General features: G+C 32.8%; 1 protein-coding gene across 1 annotated transcript; it reads right to left on the reverse strand.

Annotated features, from left to right (window-relative positions):
* Positions 1–793: 793 nt before the first annotated feature.
* On the reverse strand, positions 794–20,316 carry LOC141455338 (ATPase family AAA domain-containing protein 2-like). Its single transcript, XM_074130286.1, has 26 exons — positions 20,064–20,316; positions 19,848–19,959; positions 17,329–17,455; positions 15,951–16,066; positions 14,648–14,776; positions 13,542–13,732; positions 13,243–13,414; positions 12,666–12,824; positions 12,022–12,178; positions 11,408–11,637; positions 10,956–11,104; positions 10,467–10,623; positions 10,283–10,374; positions 9,133–9,336; positions 8,825–9,006; positions 8,574–8,742; positions 7,520–7,699; positions 7,276–7,414; positions 6,085–6,238; positions 5,099–5,284; positions 4,566–4,822; positions 3,763–3,905; positions 3,087–3,210; positions 2,411–2,506; positions 2,154–2,317; positions 794–1,413 (listed from the first exon to the last, which is right to left on the reverse strand). The coding sequence occupies exons 1-26, from the start codon at positions 20,094–20,096 to the stop codon at positions 1,330–1,332; spliced, it is 3,906 nt and encodes a 1,301-aa protein (XP_073986387.1). The 5' UTR covers positions 20,097–20,316; the 3' UTR covers positions 794–1,329.
* Positions 20,317–20,376: the final 60 nt, after the last annotated feature.

The raw sequence follows: 20,376 nt of genomic DNA on the forward strand, positions 1-20,376 counted from the left end.
CTACGCTAATGCACCATTCGGCCGTCTGTTCACCAATTGTAGATTCTGTCTTTACAGGTCTACGGTTGGAGGAGATGGATTAATTCTAAAGATCTCTGGTCATACTTATCTACGACAATATCAATGTAAAAATAAGTAAAATATTACGAAGTGGAAATTTTTCTTCCTTCAATTAATATTTTTCTTTTCGCATTTTCTTAAACGCACTCTTTTGAAATTGCAAAAAACATCTAAAACTTTTTCTTCACTACTCAGCGTGAGACAATTTCTGTTTTCAGAGAGTTGTATGAAACAAAAACTCTTAGATATTAGTTAAAAAGATAGACTGAAACAAAAACTCCTAAGTTAAAAAGATAGACTCACCTTTTTTTAGCTAAGTGCATAACTCGAATAAATTATTCATGATCTGTGATTTGCTCTACTCTACTTAAAGCTTAATTTTAAAGAAAAGTCTCTATTTTTTTTTATTTTTTTGTATCTTAGATTAAAATTCATTCATTTACATTAAACAAAATAATTATACTTTAATTCGACACTTGTCAACCATTAAACACAAAGGAATGTTTATGACGAAAGCAGCATGATTAATAAATGCGTAAACTATCTTTCAGAAGTAGGTGTTTTGCAGTCGAAATCTAAATTGAATGCACATAGACTTCAAATTAATGATTCTAAAAAATTAATAGACTAATCAAGTTGCAAAGTAAAAGCACTTGATGATATTGTTTGCATTTCTTCCAGAATAATCAAGTAAGTTAAATAATCAAGATAAGGAAAATTAAAATAAATAAAATTTTACAGAAAAATGAATTTATAAAAAGGTAAAAACCAAAGTGGAAAACAGGTAAATGATTTAAAAGAAACATATACATTATTAAAATAAATAAATAATAAGTAATTATATTTTATAGTGTTGATAATAAAGCTGGAATCTTCTTTTTTACAAACTTTCTTTCTTACATTTTTTTCGGCTGGAACTAATAAAAGTCAATTAGATAAAAATAAGAAGTGCCCCTTATGTTTATAACTTACATAGTAGACAACAAGAATTATAATTCATCGGTCAACACATTGTATTGATAATAATTATTCCTTTCTTCCTCTTTTAGTTTTGTTTTTATATATTCATTGTGTTTACATACATAAGTAACATTTAAACAGTCATCACACCATGAGTATAAAATAAAGAATAATTAAAATAAAATAATAAAAAATATTCAAATCGCCCTGAGGGTTTCTTTTATGGTATTCTTCTATAAATGTACTATTTAAAAAATTAACTCTTAAAACAGAAGTAAAAGTACTAAACGATTGTGGTGAAATAATGTGCTAAGAATGTTCATCGCCTGCTTCTGATTCTTCGGAAAAGAGTACAGGCTCCTTATCAAACAGTGACAACTGAGTTTTTAAATCCTGCAAGAAAAAAAAGAAACTACTTAATGAAGAGTATAAAAATAAACTCGTAATTTTTTAACTGTTACAACGAATGACCTATTCCTAGTACCAAGTTTCAACAAAAGTGTAATTAACATTCTCTACTCTAGTAAGAGGGAGTATAGCAATCGTATAACTTATGCTTCTTCTTTTACCAAATGAGATCAAAGAATTAATATTTTTGTTTGACATTCTCAACAGCCCTGTACTCTTGAGCTTTTTTTAAGCTTAAGAAACGCCCCGTAAAGAAAGAAAATGTATTTTGTGTAATGACTGTGTATTGATAGTAAATAATTAAAAGCAATCCAGTAAGCCGATTTCATCCTTCTTGCTATTTTCTACTTTTTGATCATGTCGTGACTACTTGATGATATTTCTTATATTTCATGATTTTAACAGTGCAGTCGTATAATAGGTTTCCAATCCCCTCTCAAACAAGGGCTATGAGCTGTTGAGACTTCCAAAATCAGAAAATTTAAGAATAGTACGGCGCTTCCATTATTCTAATTTCTCTTTGTGCTTGAAAAAGGAACTGGAGAAGAACATGCGATAAGCCCTCGAGAAGGAAGTGAGTGACCACGTTACGGCGGGAAAAATACCCTGTACAGGCGAGGAAAGTTAACTCTTAAAATACATACTATCATTTTAATCATCTCCATATTCAAAGCGGTGGATTTGGAGTTTAAGAAATTGAAATTAATTAATAAAATTAAATTTACCTTTAGCATATCCATTCGATGATATACCGTGGAATAACTATTTACGGTTCTTGTTAGCATGGAGTACAAATCCACTAAACTATCAAAATCGTCTCTACAGTCCGTTAAACGAATGCATTCCTTAAAGAGGCCGTCTAGAGTTTCCCTATTGATAACGATTTTTTCTAGAACAAAATTTTTAAAATATATTTTAAGATTGCATTTCTTATAGTAAACCAAATATTTATGAATTATACTTGTTTCTACCAACAATATACCTTTATCACATTCCTCTAAGGAAATTGTCTGATCAGTTTGATTTAAATCAATATCCAAATTATTTGGTTGATTTGTACTCTCCTCTTCTTCACAACCTGCGAAAAACTGTCTCATGAGCGACATCAATGATGTTGGAAAAAATTAATGGAGATTATGTAGTTGCTCAAAAAAGAAATAATAACCCTAATTATAGGGACAAAATTGGTGTTAATGAACAAAAAGATGTTATATCTAAAAATCTATTTAAAAAAATTGAACTCTATTGAGAATACTGACAGATCTCTCCAGGAGTAACTTGGGAAGAAAGAGGACAACTATTCTCAAGATACCCTCAAAAATCAATCTCCCAGAACTGAGAGGCAAGCGTTAATCTTTCTAGTCATTAAGATTATTTATCTTCTCTAGAAAAGACTTAAGCTTGTCAATAAATCGCAATGCGTTGAAACTCCTCCTACCTTCTGAGAAAAACTAACTGCAGAGAGATTACCGGACATTTTTTAGACAGCAGAGAGCAGTTAAAAAAGAAGACTAAGTAGATTAATTTAAGAGAACGTTAGTTTCCAACCAGAAGTTGGAAAGATGAATTGTAATATACGGAAAGGGGCACAAGCTGGGCGAATTTATTTTAATACTAAATTAATTACATACTTAAAATATATATATATATATATATACCTAGATCTTCCTTATCACTATCTTGGACAGATTCAGATTTGGAACTCCTACTTCTTTTGCCACCTTGTTTCACTGGGGTAGACTGACAGGAAGGTGAAAGATTTTTAACAGTTTCTTGAGGCATCTGAAAATTAAAATAAATTGTATAAAATAAATTCTTGAGGCAGTACTGGCAGAAGAATCATGTTTTCTTACATATAGGCCGCCCTGTAAGCTTTGAAAGTGTACTACTCAGATCGCAAATTGTCAACGAATGCCGCTGAAATCTGGTGGCCTTGGTGAACCACAAGAGCGTAATCTAGTTAAGTGTCGAGGCACAAGACATGGAAAGTAACGAGAGGACGACACGCTGGCCAAGGCGGAGTACCCATTATATACACCAAGTACGGAGTCTGTGGAGCATCGATTAATAGCTCACATTTAAGCATATTCTCTTTACAGAAGTATGGCCGGGGTGAGGCATTCTACAGGGATGAGGATAAGATCTCTTCTGAGATCTCCCCTTGAGGAGTCTTACAAGTTTCACTAAGCTTATCACCCTGTAGAGCTGACAAAAAACATAGCTCTAGTTACAGGGCATACATAGTTTACGTCCCTATGGAAATCCAGATTTTATGATTTGATAGAATAACCTCATTTCAAACAGTCAAACATATAAAAAAAAAATCTAACTTACATTTCCTCCACCATCTGAAGACTTTTTCTGTCTTTTTGCAATACACCCTTTCGACCACGTAGTCTTCTTTCTTCTCTTTCTTCTCTCAGAATCTCCTTTCCTTTGCCCTTCGTCCCCCATCTTCTCCTCTTCTTTTATTTGATCTAAACAGCAAGAAAAATAATCTGGTGCAAACCACTCACAAAACGTACTCTTCAATTTTAAAATTATTTCAATTTTAAATGTAAATAAATTCTTTTAACTATGGTGAAAGTGAACACCATATTAAATAATAGGGAGGATTGTAGTTACAATTATTAGAGATTGTGGAATGAAAAGAAAGTTAGGTCAATAATAAAATGCAAACCTATTGCGATCTAAAAGATCTATTTAGTTCACATCTGTATCAGGCTCATGGAAACGTTTGAAAAGTCAATGTGTAGTGAAGTGAAGAGTGTGTGTGTGATGAGCTAGTTTGCCTGTAGATAAACTTAATCAGAATATAATTCATAATACTAGGTGTATTATGTATGACTGGCAGTTGTCATTCATTATTGAGCGTTATTCGAGTTTTACGCTGAGAAAAGACACCACGATACCTGAAGAAATTACCAGCGAAAATACGAGTATATAATTGGGTCCACAACGAGATAATGAGGACCCTTGTCATCTCCCTCACTTGAATTTATACCCCAAAACAAACTGAGCTCACAGACTTTCCACAACATCCTAATAATTTATCCAAAACCATTACCTATTCATCTTACTTCCGGTGAAAAGTAATTTTTTAAAATTGAATGACTGCAATACTATTCCTTATTTACCTGTATCATCTTTCCCCTCCAGATCGTTACTCTGCTGTGATAGACCATTCTCTGTTCCATTCACTTCAACTTGATTATCTTCTTCCGGGAAAAATTCTGGCACTGTCAACTGTTCCCCAAAATCTCTTTTCCGTCTTGCTTCTCTAATATTACGACAGTTGTCCTCGAAATCCGAGTCCATTTCCGCCTTTATTAATGCATAAGCAGTATCTCTAAGGTAACAAGCACGATGACGTATCAACTTATCCGCCGGGTCCCTTGATTAAATAACAGAAAACATTATTTAAAAAAGTTGTAAAAACTTATCTAGTACTTAAAAAACCTTAATTGTATGAATAAAACAACCAAGGATCACAAAAAGATGAGGGGTTCAAGAGAAAACAAACACTAAAAGAAATATAAAAATTAAAATTAATAGTAAATTGATTGAAGAGGAAGTGAGTCCTCAAGCAATGAGCTTGTCAGATCGAGATGAACTTTTGTGAGTCTTCTCTCGATTTTGTCAAGATATATCTAAAAGAAGACAAAAATACCTGTCAGGATTGTATTCAAGGGCATTCTTAACCATTAGATCTACATCATTGAGGAAATCCTGAGCACAAGTGTATTTGTGCAAATCAATTTTGGTCATCATTTTTTCGAGATCCATCGGTTCCTTGATAATCTGAAGATAATCAGGAACTTCGTTTATGTCTACTGGTTTGGAGAACATGTAGAACCTAAAAAAAGGTAATAATAAACTTAACAGAAATACCAATTAAATGTAATGCGTTTGACAAATCATTAAATATATTCTATCACAGATGTTTAACTTATTAAATTGTAAATTGACTAGTGAAAGTGTTGTATAGAGTTCAATACGTAAAATTGGATGAACTTACAAGAGAAGATGAGTGAAGTTCGCCCATAGGTTCGCTAAACCAAGATATTTGATGACTAGGTAAAGTGGGGAATCAGTCATTCCCACCTTCACAAGATATTATAATCATATCACCTTAAAATAAAACTTTGGAGCGTTTTACCAACCTTCACAAGCACCCCGAGGAAACCACAGAAAATCTCCAAGAAAAATAGGAAGCCTGAAGTTAAGAATAGGTATACTCCTTGAGAGGATATATCCTCATCCAACACATGGTATCTACCCAGGATCTCAAAAGAGTGAGAAGGAATGACAGATAAGAATAAACATTCTCTGGTGCAAAAGTTCCCCAACTCTCATCCCAGATTCTAAAAATGGCACAACAAATTATAATTTTGGAGGTTCTCACATCCAATAACATCCCACAATCTCTAGGCAAGCCCAGGAAGCCGGAAGTAAACAGCTCCCTGGTGTGAACCACTTCCTCCAGGGAAAGAACCTAAGTAATCAACTTTCTCACATCAGCTTTCTCTGCCGGCTCCAAATGTTTTATTTCAGTTTTAGAGGTATCAGCGATAAGAGTGGTATTATTGAGTTTTTATACAGGGATTCCTCAAGAACCCTGGAGATATGGCTTTAAGATCCTTCTTGAAAACTTACTGTTTATTTCTGGCTAGTTTAGCGCATATTTGTCTAAGGAATATCCTAAGTTCTCTAAGTGTATTTTCTTCTTCATTATATATAGCTTTAAGTTCTTCTTCAGACATTTTGGGTGCAGGTTCTGGAGGAGCAATTTCCAGCTTAACCATTTCCTCTGTAACATAATGAAACCAATTATTACAACATCAAATACGACAAATTTATAAAAACATTTTATAAAATGTAATAACACTTCAAGAATCTAGAATCTATTCAACGCAGGGAAAAAGTTGGTCAGAAATGGAAAATAGAGCATTAACTTAATAAATTAATTTTACAGTAATTAGCTTTTATTAGAAAATCTTATTTTGGAAAAAACGCTAGATTTTTAGAGTATTACTATTTTTTAATGTATTTATTATTTTAATTTCTTTTTTCATCGATATATTTGATACTAACTGATAATTTCAACTTTATTATGTAATAAACTTTATTACATAATATTAAACACTATTATATAATTTAGACATTCTCAACTTTCCATAATTTTCACATCGCATTATCATACTTGTAACTTTTTATTTTAATTGTAATGTAAGTAATAAGTAATCTCATGTGTTTACTTAGCAGAAATTTATTTAGGTTCTGTCTTTTGCAATGTAACGTTAAAAGACAGTTGGGGAACGTCCCGCGACGTAAAGTGAATATAGCATTGGTGATTTTTCCTTCGTTGATTTTTACATTACAAATCTCTTCCACTACAGCAATTTAGTTAAATGTTGCTGCCTGTGACTGGTGACAATTATGGAATAAATGTTCGACGATTGCTATTTCATCAGCGAATGTAGCGATGACGGGAAGAAAACGTAAATGTAAAAAAATGTTTGATTAAACTGGCACCAGTAGAAGGGCATCTTTAACAAAATGAAAATACCAATTTGAATTAACAAGATTTTCAACTCAAAACATAATTTTTTGTGGCCCAAAACATAATGTATTTAAACCAGTTTTTTCAAATTCCAGAAAAAACGTATGCAATATTAATTCTAACTCAACTAACAACTACCTTATAATGGACCTTCAAGTTTGAAAAAAATGGTCAATTATTCTACAACAAAAAAGTAGAAAGAGGGCGTAGAATCACATTAACTGTCAACACTATTTTTCTTCTAAAACACATTCTAATGATGGAAATAACTAAAATTCACAGACCTTTCTTCTTCCTTGGCGACGGTGGTCTTTTCAATGCTTTTATTCGAAAAATTGGTCTGAAGAAATTTTCTCTTTGTTCGCGACTTGGTCGCGGAATTTCATAAATTTCATTTCTATATACTCTGAAGAGATCAGATACCTAAAAAAGAAATAGATGCAGTTTTAAGTAATAGATTGATGTTGAGTTTTTTAGAGAAATATAAAAAGAAAAAAATATTTTAGCTTTACTAAACACTTTTCTCACCTGCTTTGGTAGAATTTTAGTTGGCGAAGTTGCCAGAAAAAATATTGGTAACGAAGTGTCCAAAAGAGAAACTAAAGACGACAAAACAGCTTTTACCGTGTCTGATACAGTCTTCCACCACAAATGAATATCACCAAACCACAATATTGATCCGGAGCTATGCGGCAACTCTTTAAACACCTTCACATTTAAGTCAACATAATATAAGATTAAGAATTAAACGACATATAAAGCAAAATAAGGCATTACTAAGTGTTTACATTAAATATTACTTTAAATTAAATTAAATATTAATTTTACGTAATGTAACTGCAATTGCAAAAAATTGCACGCCCAGATAATAGGTGGCGATAAAATGGGTGGCTTATGTTACTAAAAGTCAAGTCCACAACGACCTAAAATCTTATCTCTTAAATATCACGAGATTTTACTACAGACTGTATGTGTCTTTAACGGGAAAAAGGTTTAAATCTAAGCGAATGAGAATGATAATAGAGTTTTGACTGTGGCTTCACCTAACAAGAAGTTATATTCAGCAAATACCTACAAGCCCTGGATGATTGTGAGTTCCAGCTATCGGCTTAAGTATTGGTGTTATTGCCAGATGAGATAACGCAAACTCCAAGGCCATTAAGATCTCTGATAAAATGGCTAATATATCCTCTAACTTCCTCTTACTAGGGGGAAAAAATATGGTGGATCGATCTCATCTCCGACTTGCAAAAGATCAGAAAAACAACTGACAAAGATACAATTTTATCTATAATTCTTACATAAAGGATTGACAAAATCTTACAAAATGAGGTGGAGCAAAGGTCATCCATCCGAATACAATCATGGACATGAAAACTAATTTTAAAATGTCATCATTGTATGGATGAGTGCATTGAGCTTGCTCGTGAATAAGACTGAAACTCAACGCCGATTACTTAAAAATTGTTGGAACACCGCATTAACCTTAGCAGTTGCAACTTTATATGTTCTGTAAGATACAATTTGTTGGCATGCAGCTAATAGTTCTTTTAGTGTTATAGTAAAACTGTTCAATACTTACCCTAGTTAGAGCTTCCTCTGGACTCCTAGAACAATCAGAATACAAACTCTCTAGGCTAACAGAAACAAGTGGGCAGTGTTCCAGTTTATACAACAAAGAGGTAGCCAATATGGAAGTCTGTTTTGCTTGGCCTACTATTAACAGTCTTGGACTTCGAACTACACGAATGCTGCAAATAGATGAAATCTGGATTATAATAAAGATCCCGAAATTCAACAGTGAATTTTTGTACGCAATTTAACAATTATTACCTTCCCAAATTTTTGTTGAAAGCTGCTGGAAACATATCAGCCACATGCGTCAGCACAGACGCTAGGGGTTCGCCTAGAAGCGGCTCTAAGTACTGAGGCAATTTTCTTCCTAAAGCAGTTAATGCTCGTTGAGAAGCAGGTACTATTGATCTCTGAGCTCTTTCAAAGTCTATTCTTTCTACCTGAAATTAGTATATTACATATAATATATACAAAAGAAAACTGTGAACCCTAGGCTTCTAATTTACAAAAATATTTCAATTCTATCATTAATTAGAAAGAAATTCATATAAATTTATAGCACAAACCTTGACTTTATCCTTATCTAATAGAAATTTTTGATTCGACGTATAAATTTGAGGGTAAGTTCTTCTTAGCGCTTGGATAACTGCTTCAGTGCACAAAGCCCTCAAATCAGATCCACAATAGCCTGCTGAAGTTTCGGCCATACGATTCAGGACAGCATTATTTGCCCAAGACTTCGCATATATACTGAGTATATCACGTCTTTCCTTCAAATAGAAAAAGAAAATAATACCCGAGACCACACAACTTTAGAATCTTAAAAGAAAATTATCAAAGCAGGTACACAAAATTTAAATCAAAATACAAACAAAGATTATACAAAATTTAAAATAAAATTTAACACAAAAAACGTTTTTGGATGAAACCTCCCCTATGGCAAAGAAATCGGTGTTCAACAAGACTGTGTGTGACACAAAGGTAAATAATAGCGGTCAATATAAATTAACAATATTTGTTGGCATATGTTGTTAACATTGATGATTTCATCCGACATAATTCACATATTTCCCCTACTTCAAAGATGTTTTATATTTTCATCTATCATCAAAGGTTGATTTTCCAGTAAGATGTAAAGAACTGACTTCCACTTATAAAGCTTTTGTCCCTCACTACATTTACTCTCTGAGTAAAACGTTTAGAGTCAATTGAGTGACACACTCAGTTAAGTAGTAGTACAGCGCAGTAAGTTAGAGGTTTTTAAATTGGGAACTGATTACAAAGAAAAAAAGTGTAAAAACGGATAAAATCAACGATGTATCAAGCAGAATGGATCAATCCAATTTCCATTTAGAGATATTTTTTATGGTTTTTAAATTATATACTAATAAATGAATAAAATACAAGTTCATAAATTTTTATAACTTCATTAAATATTGGTACTAGTCACTGAAGTATAATTAAGAGTACTCTGATCAAAGGGAATTTTAATGACTTCCCACAATATAATCACGATACTGCCTAGTTACAAGGTGATGCTTCTTTGTACAGAAATATTATTTTTTATACCTATTCATGAACCTAGCAACTTTGCATAAATATAGCTTAACACAGGGCAACAGATAATATCGTGAAACGTTGTCAATCATAAAATTATTTTTGTCCAAAGTGCTTCATTTTTAAAAACCCTGCATTTTACAAAGAATGACATATTACCTTCACTCCGGGTAGTGGGAAATGTAATTCTCTATCAAACCTTCCAGGACGTCTAAGAGCAGGATCTATTGAGTCAATTCTATTGGTAGCTCCTTAATTAAAACAGTATTATTAAAATAAATATTTTTAATTTGTTATTTGCCTAGAATTTTGTTTTTGTTTTTAAATAATATATTTAACTTACCTATTAGGATAATATCACCCCTATTATCCAGTCCGTCCATTAACGCTAATAAAGTGCACACGATACTGGCATGGATCTGATCTTGTTTAGAAGATCTGACTGGAGCCAGACCATCCAGCTCATCGAAGAATATTATTGAAGGTCTAGCCTGATGAGCCTATATGTGATTAAAAGAGAGAGAAAATAAAAAATAGATAATAATATGATTAGGTTGTAAGTTACCAGTCACAAGTAATTCAGATTAGCAGCTCGGAATGAGAAATGTTTTATAAATACATTAGATTTAAGGTCTAGAGCGGGACAACGAGTCTAGAGAGAATGTGCCTGTAATGAATGAAATCTGTAAAGAGCATTCCTTCTTGATTTTGTTTTGAAAGAAATACAGTGAGGAGTAGGCTTCACAAAAATATCAATAACATATTAATAAAATTGGACGTTTCATTTATCCTGCTTACAGAAAAATAAAATTTTCAAATTAACCGAGCTTACTTCCTCAAAGAGTATCCTAAGTTGCCGTTCACTTTCCCCTACCCACTTACTGAGACAGTCAGCACCTTTCCTCATGAAGAAAGAAACTTTTTTATTTCCTTGGCTACATTCGTTTGCCAGTGCTCTAGCCATTAATGTCTTCCCAGTACCTGAAAAAAATTAAGTAAACTGAAATTAATCGCTCTTGTTTGAAATATTAGATTCAAAAAAGTAAGGGTTTTTAATATATTGGTAAATTATTAAATAAACCTCTATACCACAAGGAGATGAGATGGAGGACTAAGTAATGATTAAATAACATGAAACGCTGAAAGATGGGTAATAAATATAAATGGTAAACTGCAACACAATTTATTAAAATACAGGAAAGAAGCATGCATTACAAATGATCTCCTGGATGGATAAAATTAATAAAAATTGGATCATATAATGTACTCGATTTGGTTATTTACCTGGTGGTCCATGAAATAAAACTCCTTTAGGCGGTGAGACTCCAAATTTGGCAAAAATCTCTGGATACAGCAAAGGAAAAATAATCATTTCCTTCAGACTGGACACATGCCTGTCCAGACCACCGATGTTATCAAATCTCACTGTCTGATCTAAACTGAGCGGAGCCACATCAGCCAGAAGACCAGTTTTCTGTTCCGACGGCTGTTTGGGCCCTCCCAGCAATTCTAACCTGCAATTAACATTTTTTCTTCTTCAAAATATGACATTTCGAAATACCCGTGGAAATTCCAAACTCCCAATACTTTTCACACTCGAAACATTTACTCACTAAGCACTGTGCCTGCAGAGGTAACTTAGTTGCATTTACTTAAGTTTAATGAATCCTCTCCTAACACTCTAGAAGGATTTGAATCGACAGTGTCAAATGAGAAACGTTTTTAGTACGCACAGCCTATTTTTACACGACTAGAGCAACATTAAATCTTATAACTTGCAGTGGATCTGGCGGTAAAACTTAGAAAACGAGCTCTATTTCTAGCACTGTCTATATGTTTGTCCTAACCTTTCCACTATCTTACTAGCACCCCTACATATTTGTATTCAAATGTATTACCTCTTTCCAGAACGCCTCTCCTTCTTCCTCTCGTACCTGTTGCCATCAGAGGATGAGGAGCTCGACGACGACGATGTGGAGGGCCTTCTTCTTCTCCGCCTCATTGAGTGGGCAATAACCTCCCTCAGCATGTGTGTCCTATCGCGCGGTTCTTGCGCTGCGCACGTTATGAGTGATGAATTAGTATTTACATTATTTCCTCTAATTAGCCCTAGGTACAAAACCTGTTCAAAAGGATACAACAGTTTTATGAATAACTACAATGTGAGTTAATTTCCAAAAATGTTGTAAATATCTTAACATTTTAGGAAATTACGCAACAATCATCACAAAGCGGTTAGTATAACTTGATTCACAAAGTAGTAGTAGAATATTTTTGTCTCCTAACTGCCATAACAACAATCAACTGATATTTTTTGGTTGTTTAGGTTTTTATATTACGTTTTTCTGCAAATATACATACAAAATCACATGAGTTAATAAATTCATATGCAAAGAATAATTCTAAAGTTGCTGTTAGTATCACTTATATAAGTTTTGCTTTTCACCTGTTCTATCCTTACTAAATCCATATCAACAGTTACAGGAAAAAAGTTACAAGATAAAAAATAAATGGAAAATAAGTCCAATATGAATATACTTACTGATCTGTAACCTTTCAACTGTTGGCCTAGTCTGCCTCAAATGGTATTTCTTCCGCTGAACTCTTACAGGTTGATTACGAGATTTTACGTTCCTCGTTACTCGTTCAACTCTTTCTTCAACAGTAGAAGAATCATTACTATCACTCTCGTCAGAACTCCCTGAATAACACAAATCACCATGAAACAAATAACTAGTGCGTTTAAAGTGTAGAGTTATTTTATTTCTTGGGAAGCACGCTTTACATGTACAACAAGGCGGAATCGGTAGCTTGGAGAAAGATAAAAAACTGTCATAAGGGCTACAAAAAGATAAGTTTGCATTTTATGAGTCATAGTTCATTAACAATAGCAAAACATAATTTCGCAATTTTTCTACACTAACACAGTAAGTTCTACTACCTCTAAATAGTTGCAACTTGCAAGAAAAAATTAGAAGATTCATTAGTCTGGTCTTCACTAAATAAACCTAAGAGAAAAACCTAGCAGGGTGATCCATTAAGTCGTTACAATATAGATTGTTAGCCTATTTGTAGTAATATGATTTAGTTCACAAATATTTGAATAATATTTTACTAACCCACTTTGGACCTCGGTGGCGCCCTCGTCCTCTTAACTTTGTTGTACATGTTAAAAGTATCGTTTGCATTCTCATTTTCTGCATTGTTTTCTACATCTCCTTCTTGGGAGCTATCCCTCTTCCTTTCACGCGTCTTATAATTTTTTACTTGGCTGTCCATATGGTTGTTCAACTGAAAAAATTTATGACTTACTATCCACCTTTTTCTATTTCAATTTAAATTAAATTCAGATTTAGAATACCCTAAAATAATGAGAGTAATTTTTTTAGAAGCCAAATTTGAGTATTGAATTGCAAACCTTAGATTGCCTCGTTGTTCTGAGTGATCTTTTAGTCTCAGTAGGCTCATCCCCATTTTGAAGACTATCTTCATTTCTATCCACATCCATTTCAGCATCTTCCTCTTCTTCGTCCTCATCGTCGTCGTCATCATCATCATCTTCTTCTTCTTCTTCCTCTTCTTCTCCTACGGGTTCCTGTTTTACTGTTTCTAAACAAATACAAAAGAAAACATAGAATTTGTTATATAGTCACTGCCCTTCTTCACCCTTCACTCTTAGACAGCTAGATTCATTAATTTTATTTAGAATTTATTAGAAGTCACAAACCCTTATACTAGTCATTTTCGTATACAAAATATTTGTCCAGTAAAATGTAGCACCCGTTTAACTTTTTGTTTTTTAAAAAAAAGTAATAATTAAGACGTTAATTATTAAAAAAAATCAAGTACAAAATGCATTTACCAGCATACATTACCGACCTTTTCTTATGTTGTACCCTTGAACTTTTAACCCTCAATTTCCCTCACCTCCACCCCTTACAATATCCAGATTTTATGAAATTTAGCTCGAATATAGCGAACTTTAATCTCTATATGTATAAGTTTTCGTAAGTTGTATCTTATCTTTCGTAAGTTGTAGTAGTGTGCGTGTGCCTATTAGATTTTTTCTAAAATAGTTCCATTGGTTTGTATTATGTAATATAAATCAATTAATTATTGGTAAAAATACTAGTTGACAAAAAACCCCAACTACATAGGTAGAGGGAGGAGAAAGTCGTGAGAGTGTGCTCATTAGACTTTTTCTAATGTTCTAACAGTTCCATTAAAATGTACTGTCTAATTTAAGGTAACTACTATTCGGTAAACAGTTCGATGTAATATATGAGTTTGACCCTTTGTGGTACGCAACTCTTTACTGTACTAACGAGATGTATGTGAAAATGGCAGCTTAAGTCCATCAGTAGATAGTAAAAAAGCTCCTTGGAAGAAAAGCCGGTATCAAAATATTATCATTATTTTATTTTATTTTTTTGGGAATCATTTGGTCTCCACTACATAACGTTGATTTTTACTTTTAAATAAATAAATGTTGCAACACAAAAATGTTTATATGTTCGTAGAAACCTTTTGTTCGGCGTTGTCCACTGAAGGAAGGGTACCCCCTCAAAGATTGCTGTCCCATTATCCAAGAATCGTTACAATCTTCATATCTACATGCTACTTTTCGTTGTCTAGTACTTCTCCTAATCCCATCTAGAACAAAAATATATAATCAATTTAAACAAAGTTTCATTTCAGAAAAGAAAAACAAAAAAAAACTCTTTTTGCTAAAACTTCAGGATTTTTCTTTTAATAGTCGGCGAAAACATCTCATGTTCCTTACCAAGACTTCCTCGTAATTAGTATGTTTCTCCCGAAACATACATGATAATCTCAAAATGAAATCAACTATTATGCATTTTTTTTTTTCAGTTTGCCGGAGCTATTTGAAAAACACATTTAAAAAATGAAAAACTTTTTCCGGTAAATTTGACGAAAGGAACTTCAGAAGTAAAAGGGGGGATAGATTCCTTCTAAAGTACCACTTTTCAGAAAAATGCGGTCATTTCTGTCAGGCGCTATTAAGAGGGGCTAAATGTATAATTGAAGTCTAGTTTAAAGAAATTTCCTCAACCATAAGTACCTCTTCATTCAATGCTTAGTTCACTTTCTCAAAATGGCTCCAAGGCTTTTCTATGAACTTCGTGGCTTCTCCATCAGGATCCGAAACAGTTTAATGTACAGTTTTAAAAAGTGTAAAAAAAAACAAGTGATCATTCTTCTGAAAAGTGAAGGCAGTAGCTAAACCTACGTTAATTAACAAAAGGCACTTTCTTGTTATTGTTTTGTTATCAATGCTTTAAGGTTGGGGGAAAATGAGACAATGACTTTCTTTTTTTTAAATGTACTATAAATTGAAAAAAAAAATTGGCAATGAATTGTTTTTCTAATTTTTAAATTATCGATTTTGACCATAACTAGGATGGACTTATCCGAAAAGTGATTATTTCTTTAATGTGAATGTGATAAGATCTGAGATTATTATTGATTCACTGTATCACTGTACCTAATTAGTTGCACGTTATGAGTGTTACGACGTTATTGTGTTCTTAGGCTGGGATTCCCAACGGGACGTTAAAATTCCAGTGAAATTAGAAATACTTGTATTCTTAGTATTAAGAAATATTCCATTAACTTAACGAGAAACACACTGCATGAAAAAATAATATTCCTTGAATTTGTAAAATATGTTAAATTTTTAGATCCCAAAGCGATATGAAATTACATGAAAAGCTGCATCTAATTAATCTTAGTAACGGCTGTTAAAAAGAAATTTTTTGGACTGAAAATCTAAACAATTGATCAGTTATTTATTTAAAGCATTTACCGACTGGCGTAGTTTTTTCAATAATTTCTCTATCCACTCTTCTGGATCTTTCTTCCGATCTGTGTGCCCGTTCCGACAACTTCTTGTCTATCTGTGTGGACATTCGTCTTCTGATCCTGAAAATTACATTTATAAATAATCTGAAATCAAATAGAAATTAACAAACAATAAAAATGCCCATTAATTTCAAAGCTATAGAGCAAAAATAATAGGTGTATGATGAAAAATTCACCATCACATTGATCCATTCAACACAAATGAGTAAGTAAACTACACAACACTGTAATTAGTTTATACTTAGGAGGAGTATTTCTGAAAATAATAGATCATTTCGAAATAATTCAATATTTTACATAAACTTGACTGTATCTTTCGCTGCATTAAGCATTTAACATCACTAATAAAAACAAAATCGCTTCGTAAGCTCTTTTTTAAGAAAGGTATTTCCGATCAGTGCCTAACGTTAAATTCCAAAATTTAACTTCGGTGATTCAAACTTTAAAGAAAGCAGGTACAAGTCTACGTTGACAGAACTTTACAGGAAACTGTTGTATAAAATCTAACCCCAAGAAAAAACTGACATTTTCTAAAGATATCATTGGCTACCGATTCTATAGTACAGAAAAGATAAAAATTCCTGAGGCAGGTATTCACTGCTCGAATTGCAGTCAAATGAAGCTGATGAAGGATGTAAATTAAGAAAAAGTGGAAAAGGGAAGGGATTAGCTATGCGGTTAGCATACTGGACTCCCACGCGGAGGTCCCAGGTTCGAATCCAGCAGCTGGACCCTTAGATTTTCTCTTCCTAGGGGCTTCTTACAGCTCACTGTCCGGTGATGGACAGTGTTGTCTGTAACGAGAGAACACTGTCCGGAGGCTGGCAGTGCACTGGAAAGAAACTATAAGGAGTAATAACTGATCACGAATTCGTACCCATTGAACACTAGGAATCCTATCAACAACTAAATCGGACTAGAAAAAGCTCCACTTTAGTTCCACAAATAATCTTGTTCCATCAACATAACACTCTGCCATAGGGCCCTCTTCAAGAAAAAAGTGAAGAACTTCATCGCGAGTTTCTTACACAACAGGACATAGTTCGTACATAGCTCCTTCTGACTACTATTTTTTACGGTCACCGTCACACTTACTTTGCAGTAGAAGAATAAGTTCACGGGTACAATAGGAGAGCTTGTGTCTTTTAATTCAATATAACGAATGGTATTTCCCTCTTGGGACTAAAACGCTGACAGTAAAATGTAAGACCAAAGTCAATCACTGTGTTCTTCAAACATTTAATTTATTTATTTAACAAAATAAAATTGCGCCACAAATCTAACAACCCTCTAGACGAGGCGATTAAAATGGTTCTACTTACCTTCTTGTGGCAGGTTGAGGGGTAAAAATAGTTTCCTCTTCATCTTCGGTCTGCGAAAGGGTATATCGTGCAGCATGGGACAACACTGATATACGGCAACTGCGAACACTACGTTTTGGGCGGCCACCTAAGTATTTAGACAAAAAAATTCAAGTTAGTACCAATATCTGTAAAAAAAAATCAAACGTTGCTCTAATTTTACCGAATTCTAATCACTTAAACAGTATACTTAGTTCTTATCAACAACAATTGAATATTAATTCATGTCACATTTAACATTAACCCTTTCATCTTTATACACTAGCAAATCAGCTAATTATTAACTCATTTTTATCCCCCAAAAAAGCACCCGATACATATAATCCATATCCATTTTTTTCACGCTAATAAATCAACAAAAGTTAAAATTGATAATAAGTATATTTAAATTAATAACGCACTTTATAACGTAGGTAAAACAATACTGCTCACTTTAACAAGCATAACTCCCATAGAGATTAGTAATTCTATTTACGGTGAAAGATAGCCATACCTACGACTTGTTTAAAGTAGTTTCTAATACTTAAAGCGGCCTTACGTTCAATACTAATCTGAGGGTGTTACTCACGAATATTTATTGAACAAATCAAATTAAATTCAAGGCAAAAACCTGAAATCGGACCTATTTCAATAATAACAATACATCGTCTTTTAGCTTCACTTAGTTCCCAAAAACAGGTTACTTATTTATTAAATATGGAGAAGAGTTCTAGAGCTATTTGGAAAAGTATAGAACTACTTTCAGAATTCTATTTCTTATATAAATCAATACTGTAAGCAATCAAAAACATTTAAAAAATATTTGAAGGGTTCCATTCTACATTCCTAATATTTACGTTTACATTCAATCGAGAACTATGACTTTCTCTGCAACCCCATTCTACCCTCTTTAGAACTCCCATTCCTCTTTAAATCGTTTTGATCATTTACACAGCCTTCCACACCTTTTCACGCCACCAGATTTGCTTATCTAAGCATTGCAGGACTCTTACTGTTCAATCCTCTCCAAATGCTCTAGTCTTATTCAACGACCTCTTCTTACTAAGTGACTAACAAAGATAGCACCATTTCCCACTCTTAGATTAGCACTGTTTTTTCGAGCTCACCATAATCTAAAAGGACACCTTTTTTCGTTATTAAATAGATGATCTTTTAAGTAAAAGAGACCAACATTCGCCTATCACTCATTACGCTTCTTCTCTATCTTAGCAATTCAATGATACTACATTGTGAAAGTGTAGAATTTACACTTAAAAATATCGCATACAAGCCCCTATTTCCAAACAATTCTTGCTTATTTAGCTGCAACCAACATGGAAAAGTGATGATATCAAGATTTTTCTGGATGTCTTGAAGAAGTGACGCGATTATAGAAAACTAATTGTATAGAATTCTCAATCTGATAAAATCAATTTTGTAAATAATCTGTTATAACTTAATAATAGCAAACTATTACTCTATTATAATTTAAATTCCTAAGAGATGTATATTTATGTATCTTATAACTGTTTATAACAATAATTAATAACTAAATTGTGTTTACTATTGCTTATAATCGTTAAGAAATATTCATAATTTTTTTTTTTTCACGTAATAAAACAAAGAACTACTCTACAACGGTTCGTGCAACTATAATGTACAGTTAACGATAATATATTTTATGCATGTTTGCACATACTTCTTAAAGGCGAGCTAAGAATATTGTTTCCTCATATTTCAGAGGACAAAAATTAAATGTGAACAATCAATACGTAAATTTAACAGAACATTTTATCGTCAAATAATTAGTTTAAAAACCATTTTTTTGTATTTCAAAATCAATTGAAATATTTTTAGAGATAATACTTACTTATTTCTTCTATTTAAGTACCCTTAGTGAGTAAGAAAAGGGAAACCTTTTTATAAAAATACTTCACAAAAATAGTTAAACTGTCTCTTTCTAATTTGACATAAAAAACGAACAAACTGTAAACTTATGAAATTGCCAACTCAAAGGGGGTTTTACTTCTGTATTCAAAATTGTTTTCCTCCCATCACTAAATTAATATTTTATTTTCTTCTTCTCACTGGCTTTTTGTACTAATTCAAATTTATAACGATAAATTTTTTAACAACTTTTAAAATTTAAATAATCTAGATTTCAGAAAATGTATTAAATGGCTTGCGTAACTAAAATCTGCAGAAATATCACTGAATAGTGCTCAGAAAAAGTGATGATTGAATTTTTATATTATTTTTGACTACTTCGTCCCAATTACGTGACGTTACCGTCAATAACACACCAAATTACTTGTGAAAACTGCCATGAAGAATATACATAACCTCCTTATTACTTGTAACCTTCCAAATTTAAAATTTGTCTCGAAAGAAGTTAGTGCCAAATACTACTTCATAGTGCTATTTTGTTAATACAGAAAAATTGTGCATTATAACAAACTTAAAGTCTCAAATTTAAACAATGAAAAAGTATTTGTAATTACCATTTCCTTCAAAACGTAGGCTCCGCTTTCCTGAAGTCAGCACAAATCTGTTTCTAAGTTCTCTACTCCAAACACCCGGTGCTTTATAACCCGAAGATTCATCACCAGAATCCTGCGGTATAAAAACTTTGCCTCACATTTTCATAAACCATAGATAAACAACAAGTTATGGTAAATCTAAGAAAGTAAACCGAATATCTACATAAACAAACTCACCGTTGGTGCCCTTCTGGCCCTTCTAGGCCTCATTTTAAGACGGCCGGGACCTTACAATCAAGTATGTCTCTTCATGGCTGACTTCACTCAACTTATCTACCACTGAACACGGGATTGTTACTAACTGCACCCAACTCAAAACAAACTTCCTAACAAGAAATCCAAAAAAGACCCTCTGCGCATCTGTTCTGCGCCGGTTCTCTTTCCCACACTAAACTTTTATCAAGAAAAAGTTTTCATAATAAAAGTAAATATACTTTTAGTTTTGAATAAAAATTATTTAAAAAAATATAAGCACCTGATTTTTTATAAG

The sequence above is a fragment of the Rhodnius prolixus genome, unplaced genomic scaffold, assembly GCF_049639745.1.
Source record: "Rhodnius prolixus isolate KJV_2025 unplaced genomic scaffold, Rpr scaffold_4, whole genome shotgun sequence".
In the NCBI taxonomy this organism is placed as follows: domain Eukaryota; kingdom Metazoa; phylum Arthropoda; class Insecta; order Hemiptera; family Reduviidae; genus Rhodnius; species Rhodnius prolixus.

Coding starts and splice junctions, on each gene's coding strand:
- LOC141455338 (XM_074130286.1), bottom strand. CDS start 20,096: ATGAGGCCTAGAAGGGCCAGAAGGGCACCAACG. Junction 8,743..8,824: donor TTCAACAAAAATTTGGGAAG/GTAATAATTGTT, acceptor ATCTATTTGCAG/CATTCGTGTAGTTCGAAGTC. Junction 7,415..7,519: donor CTAAAATTCTACCAAAGCAG/GTGAGAAAAGTG, acceptor TTTCTTTTTTAG/GTATCTGATCTCTTCAGAGT.